The 7,383-nt window shown below is 38.5% G+C and overlaps 1 protein-coding gene across 1 annotated transcript; it reads right to left on the bottom strand.

Moving 5' to 3' along the window:
* Positions 5,083-7,143, bottom strand: LOC109708649 (peroxidase 5-like). Its single transcript, XM_020230460.1, has 2 exons — positions 6,788-7,143; positions 5,083-6,229 (listed from the first exon to the last, which is right to left on the bottom strand). The coding sequence occupies exons 1-2, from the start codon at positions 7,025-7,027 to the stop codon at positions 5,477-5,479; spliced, it is 993 nt and encodes a 330-aa protein (XP_020086049.1). The 5' UTR covers positions 7,028-7,143; the 3' UTR covers positions 5,083-5,476.

Below are 7,383 nucleotides of genomic sequence, written 5' to 3' on the forward strand. Positions count from 1 at the left end.
GAAAAAGTCATAGTATTTTTTTTTTTTTTGAGAAATTATGTAGCCCTGCACCCGCCCTTCCGTTTATTTTTTTAGAAATAAAACTTATTGAAATGTAATGAATCTATGATTCGATTGGGGTCCTAGAATACCAACCACAAAGTCCCAGAGTATTTATTATAATAGAAAGGTGGTATTTTATCTCGATGAGATAACGCAGAAGACTTTGGCGACTGTACCTATCATCCCTTAGGTATTAATTGCAAAGTTTGTTCGCAAACGAGCGAGAGCTCAAAAGGCGTGCGCAATATGGCAGTTAAAATTGTCATGAATCTGAAGCAACAGAGGCTTCAAATCTGAAACCATTTTTATCAAAATTCTTTGTTACTCTCTAACAATTGATTAGAGTAGGTATCTTCTCAGAATTTTGATGTAAGGTTTGCTGTTATGTTTAGTTATATGGGGTGTCTCTGTTGGCGAAGATTGGTATGCTGATGAAGTGATAAAATATTTGAGAATACAAGTTATGCCTTCCTTACAAGTTGTAACTCGTAGAGAGTTTATTTTTTTCTTTTTTTCTTTCAGTTTTTGTTTTATTTTTAAAATCGGGAGGTGATAAGATTGGGTAGAAATAGCGTGGCCCTTTACAGATAGTGCGCATTCAAATCCATTTTGATTTTATTCTAGCGCCATTCAAAATTTGATATATGAACACGCATTAGCTGTTAAATAAGCACCATGATTGCGACGTCACATGTTGTACACACATGTAGAACACATGTCAAAATTCATTATATAATAAGGTTTAAATTTTTTTTTTTTTTAAAAAAAAACAATTAATCGGACTAGTTTCTTTTGGCCCACCTAGATAAGACAGTACTGTTGTAAGATCGAGCTTTCTGGATTACGAAGAATCGTTTCTATTCTTGTGAGAGTTGCTTCGTACAACAACTAGTTAATTACTAGCTACTACACATAGCTTCCTTTCTTCTCAATTGGATTTACCCGAACCACGTACCCTCAGGTGAAGGCGAGCTTTCTGTATCCGGCGTCGACGGGGCGCAACATGGATGAGGTGTTGAGGGTGGTGGACTCGGTGCAAAAGGCGGCGAAGCACAAGGTGGCGACCCCTGCGAATTGGAAGCCCGGCGAGCCCGTCGTGATCGGGCCCAGCGTGACCGACGAGGAGGCCAAGAAAATGTTCCCCAACGGATGGGAGACTGCTGATCTCCCCTCCAAGAAGGGATACCTACGCTTCACCAACGTCTAAACCCATACATATATCTATGCACAAGTTAAAAATAGGTCGAGTTAATACATAATATCAAATGTTATGGACGTAGTGTACTACCTGTAAGTCTATATATGTGTGTGTTTTTATGTATATGTATGCTTGTGCTGTGTGCGCTGAGGTGCATGGATTGCAAAGAGACTAGTTCGACTCTTTTTAACTTCCATTTTGGGATCTGAATGTTAAGCGCGTACGTATCTGGCTTATGTTGCAAATGTGGATGTTAACGTAGAACTTTAATTTCCAGCTTGTTGATCTGATTCTATTGCAGTGTGAGGAATAGTGCACGACATATATGTAGGTTCTGCGCAAATTGTGTTTGGTACTTCTGGTTAAGATTTCTTGCTTAGGATTTTTACCTGAGTTGTTATTAGAAAAACAGAGAGAGATTAGATTTTAGGGACAGGTAATGAGATGTAAATTTTAGATAGAAAGAGAGTAATCCTACTGCATATGCATTGATTCAAATAATTTTCTGAACGCTTGAGATGTGATTTGTTAGCTCACGAACTTGTAATTAAAGACTAATATAACTACTAGTTCTTTTATTGAAGTTTGTGTGTAATTAAATAAGGGCTCAATTGAGGCTTGTGATGTGGTAGTTCTCAAATTAAATTTGTAGTAATTATTGGCTAAATTTTTTAAATGGTTCAAATTAAGTTTGCACTAAGTGGTGATGCCGTTGATAGGTGTTATGATAGTAGTATAGTAATATAGTAATATTTTAGTTTATGACGTGAAAATAATTAGATGTTGCACTACTGCTGTGTTAACGGTACATTATAATAATGTAAAAATTTTAGTCAGAAATTATGATAGGATATTACAGTTTAAGGATTAAAATGTTTATAATTTAAGGATCAAAAGTGCAATTAGTCTAGAAAACGAAAGAAAAAATAGGGACCTGGTGAATTTTATGTTGAAGCAGATTTTCAAGTAAAATAAAATTTATGCGATTTTTTTTTGTTTTTTATTTTTTATAGATATGGAGTTGAAATTTTTAAGGAGTCGAAATTTTTTAACTTTTACGTATACCTTATAATTGACTTCAGTTTGAATGAGGTGAAGTTAATTACAGTATTTAAAAGAATTTAAATTTTGAGTAAAAATAAAATTACTTTGAACTAAATAATAAAAATAAATATGTACTGCTGATAGTTAATTTATTTTTTTCACTTTTGGTGGCCCAAAAAATTATATGTGTACAGTGCTCCTACAGGCCGCATCCCAAGGAACGCAACACGTGCCCTGAATATATACAATAATTAAGACAATACCTGATTAGGACAGGTTTCCGAATGCTCCATTATATCTTAAAAAATCATAATTTTTTTAAGATCTGTACGCCAAAGCGTAATCAATGACGAATCAAATTAAAAATGTTCCTGCTATAAGATTTCCTTCCCTCAATGAGAACTTTTAATTGTTCTGTGCTCTGTGCTTAGCAGTAATTAATAAAACCCTACTCAAATTATGTAGTATTTTTTCTCCTCTCCTTCATAGCAAAGAGTGAATCTTCTTGAAGATACAACAGGTGTAGGGCGATCATCACATCACTGCAGAAACAACGTTGCTGCACATGCTCCGTATATATCTTCGTAAGACCACCAAATTATATATATATATATATATATAGAGAAGGACTACTGTGCTATTAGGAGCACAGCAGTCCTTATGCTACTAATTTTTTAATCACCCATCAAGTTTGATGGGTGGCTAGAATGAGAGAGAGAAGAGATATTGGGGAGAAATTGGGTGCTTAAATCTCTCTTCTCCTTGAATTTCTCTTCAATATCGCCTCCCTCTCTCATTCTAACCACCCATCAAATTTGATAGGTGGTTAGAAAGTTAGGAGCACAAGAGCTGCTGTGCTTCTAATAGCACAGTAGCCCTACTATATATATATATATATATATATAACTAAGCTAATATACTATTAATAGCATTAAGTAATTGATGCTACCAAGTTTTTGGCCATTGGATCAAGAGATGTGCGATTAGGATGATGTGGTCCCCCTAGGGTTGAGTGGATGGTTGGTTGAAAAGTAAGATCTAACGGATGAAAATGATCAAAAAGGTAGATCTAACGCCGAAAAACTTGGTAGCACCAAGTGCTTGGTGCTATTAATAGTATAGTAGCCGGACTCTACATATATATATATATATATACCATATTGCTAGATAAATTTCATGATTCTCAAACTAAATTAACTGCTCGTTCCAAAGTTCAATTTTTCTCATCCTCTTTTTGGAAGATCATAGCATTTATAGTATCAAATTAAATCAAATATATATGCGTACACTTTAAACTAATAGCTAGCTAGGTATATTCATAGGTGTGTGAACTTCACCTTCATCATACAGGTTATCTCCTCAGGATTGTTTATATATATATGTACAACTGCAATCTAATATTTCTATCTGGAATTTCACATAATAAACATAAATTAAATTCGTATCACCCAAGGTAACTAGAACTTCGGGACAGCTAAGATTTAACTAGCTTGCGAAACACACAAGATTTTTTAAACTAGCTTACATTAATGTTCATAGAGAGTTAATAAATGCCCTTTGAATAAATAGATCTTTTGACTTCTATTAATATCTCAATCAAGTTGATATATAGGATTTTTTTTAATTAGTTTATTTCTTTTTATATAGTCATTGTCGAAAAAATTGATCAGTTAAATGAACCAAACATGAGGCAAAGTCGTACTAATGCACATGCAACAAACGTGCAATATTATACGAAGGTTTACTTTATATATTACTGTGGTCCGAGTGAGCAGAGCACATACTTTGATAATTATTAATAATAATTGGGACAACGCATAAAAGGTAACATAGTATTGATAATCCATTAATTCATCGTTTTAACAATATGTTTTAATTTCTCATGGAATGTGAAATTAACAAGTGCAATGCCTCGTAAGAAGCAGATGAAATTAATGGAAGACAGGTAAAACTTGATGGGTTAAGGATTAATTAAATATTTGATTTTGGGCATCAGTACACCGAAATTCATTTATTATATATCACACGATATTGTAGTTAATATTTAATTTTTTTTTTTGAGAAATAGATAGCAAGCTACCCGCTTCATTCATTGAGTGAAATGAACTAGGCATACAATATGGAAGCAGCCAAGAGCTCCGAAAAAAGCAGAAAAAAGAAAAAGCATAAGAAAAACTACAAAATCCAAAGGGAAAGAGAAAAGGAAGACAGACAGTAGGGCTAGTGCAATCGAAACAGAGATCAGTGAAACTGGAAGTATCAGTAGACGCTAATCAGCAGAGCTCGTCCCATGAGTTCAGGAGGAGGGTGACACGTTCTAGGGAGCGGGATGTGGTCGGGTGTACGTTTTCCTCTAAAAATAATATTATTCCTTTCGGTCCAAACCACTCACCAAGTGGCGGACAGTAAGGAAAGACCTTGTAACATTTTGGGTCTATCAGCAACACGAGTGGCCGTGCTCCAAAGATTTTAAATTTACTAATGCAATTATTGTATTAATTTGCGTGTTAATTTGTCATGTTGAGCTCCTAAATAGAAATTAAGTAGAAGCTTGGCGCTTCGAGCTTTGTGCTTGGGCTATATATATATATTGCCTTAATTAACACGGACATGTTTATCTATAACGTATTTGTTGAGGTGAAACTTTTGCTCGACATTATGTGGAATCTTTTTAATTAATTCGGAGGCATGTAACAAAAGGATGAGAACTATACATACATGATTTGCACAATAGAGTCGTTCAGTGTATATGTAAAATAGCAAATCGATCGAGATGTAACTGGAACTCAAAAAAGTAATTAAATGGAGATTATTTGGAAAAGCACTCGAAGGTTCCATTGAGTGGTACAACCTTGCAATTACAAATTTCTACAATTACAAGCAACAATTGCTCAAATTAAACCCGAATTGCAAATATTTGAAGGAAATGAAAACCAAAAACACACGCACGCACAAAAAAAGAAAGAACAAGTTGAGAACAGAAGAACCAGCTAGACACACAACAAAACACAACACGACGATCGACCAGATAATAAATCAACTCCATGCATCCTCGCGAGATTTACTGATCGTTACGTTCGCATGCATGCATGCATGAGATCGAATAACTTACGTACGTACGCGTACGTACGTAGAATCAAAACGCCATGCATGCGTGCATGCAAACTCGATCTTCGGCCCCTAGCTATACAGCTAGTTCACGACACGGCAATTCTTCCTGATCTCGCCCGGCGGCCCCGTGAGCTCGACGAGGTTCCCCATCTTCACCATGGCCGCCGCGAACTTGGCCTTCCACGCGGTCTGGTTCCTAGCGTTCTCCTTCACCATCGCTGCCGTATCAGAAGAGCTCATCAGGTTCTGGTCCGTGGTGAACAGCACCTTGTGCGCCTTCACGTTCTTATAGTACTGGTTGGACAGCCGGTTCGGGGTCACAATGTCCTGGGGCACGACGCCGTCGACGGCCGCGTTCTGCGGGCACACTCCTTTCAGGATCCCCGCAAAGGACCGGTCGATCGTCGGGTCCTCCGTCGGGTAGAGGCGGTTCGTGAAGGAGGAGCAGTGCGACCGGCCGATGGAGTGGGCACCAGAGAGCGTCACCATCTCCTCGGGCGACATGCCCTTGTTCGCGAAGAAGGCCTCGTTTTGGGAGAGGCTGAAGAAGGGGGCCGGCAGGTTTTGGAGGACTTCGGATTGGAGGGAGACGCGGCCGTCGAGGCGGCCCGAGGGGATGGGGTAGGAGATGCGGCCCAGGAAGAGGGCGGCGTCGCGGGCCGCGAAGGCGACGATGTCGGCGCAGGACACGACCCCGGGGCAGCGGCGCTCCAGCTTGGCCTTCGCCTGGTCGATCACCTCGAAGCCGCGCAGGCTCGGGAAGTTGGCCCCGGATGTCTTCTCGGGCGTCGGGTTGGCAGTGGTCGGGTCGAGGAGGACGGAGGCGTCGCAGCCCTGCATGTGTATGTCGATCGCGGGATATATATATATATATATATATACCCGGTGATGAAGTATAAGTATTGTGTCCGGATTGAAGAATATTGGGCGGGAGAATTTTTCTTTTTCTCTCTTTTTTTTGAACCTTTTAATTTCTTTAGAGAAATTATTGCATGCGTTCGTTGCATTCGTACGTCCATGTAGCTATTTAAAAGTTTTCGAGAATGCTCATTCGATAATTAAGTTCACTTTAAAAAATTAGAAACAAAATATGCTCTTTCGAAAGAGAAAATTTTGATGACTAGCTAGTTTGGTGGGATTTAGCAATGTATAGAACGAAAAACTATTGGATATATTGTAAATATATTGTACCTGGCACACAAATGCTGCCATTATATATAGATTATATGTCTAATAGTTTAATTCTTCTCAAAAAGGAAAAGTTCAAAATAAAAAGAAAAAGAAAAGTTTAATGGTTTATAATTTGACTTTGAGTCCTAGTTAGCTAGCCTCTACATATATGCTTGTAATAAAGAAGAAGAAAAGAAGAGAGAGCATGCATGCAGGTCTTACCCTAACGAAGCAGTCGTGGAAGTACATCCTGATGAGGCCCGCGCCGACGCCGGGGTCCTTCCGGATAGCCTTCGCGACGACGCCCCTCACAAGGAGCTCGACATTAGTTCTCTTGCATTTGTAGTCGTAATCATAGAAACCGTATTGAAGGGAAGCAGAGGAGATAGGGAGGATGGCTTGCAAGGCCAAGATGAAGAACATGCATGAGAATGCAACAATATTGGAGCTCCTCCTCCTCATCTCTCTGTATATGCGCTAGCTTTTAATTAATTTCTAAACTCAATAAGCTTTAGATCGAGAAGGTGGTGTAGTGATGAGGAGAGTTGCAGCAGTAGTGGGTGGTATTTATAGATGGCAAGGAGATCTAGGAACTGGCGCATGTAAACTAAACAGGAAGATAGAGAACGTGGCCCAAGTAAACTAAAGAGAAAGATAAGGCTTGTACGTCCGATTCTCGTATATATATAATAATTTGTGTAACATTGGATGAAGAAAACAAAGATATTAAAGCAAAACTAGAACGTGGGCGTGCAGTTTCTGAGGCAAACTTATGTAAACATGGGTAGCACCAGCTCACAAGTTGACTTTTACCGCAC

The sequence above is a fragment of the Ananas comosus genome, linkage group 4 (assembly GCF_001540865.1).
Source record: "Ananas comosus cultivar F153 linkage group 4, ASM154086v1, whole genome shotgun sequence".
In the NCBI taxonomy this organism is placed as follows: domain Eukaryota; kingdom Viridiplantae; phylum Streptophyta; class Magnoliopsida; order Poales; family Bromeliaceae; genus Ananas; species Ananas comosus.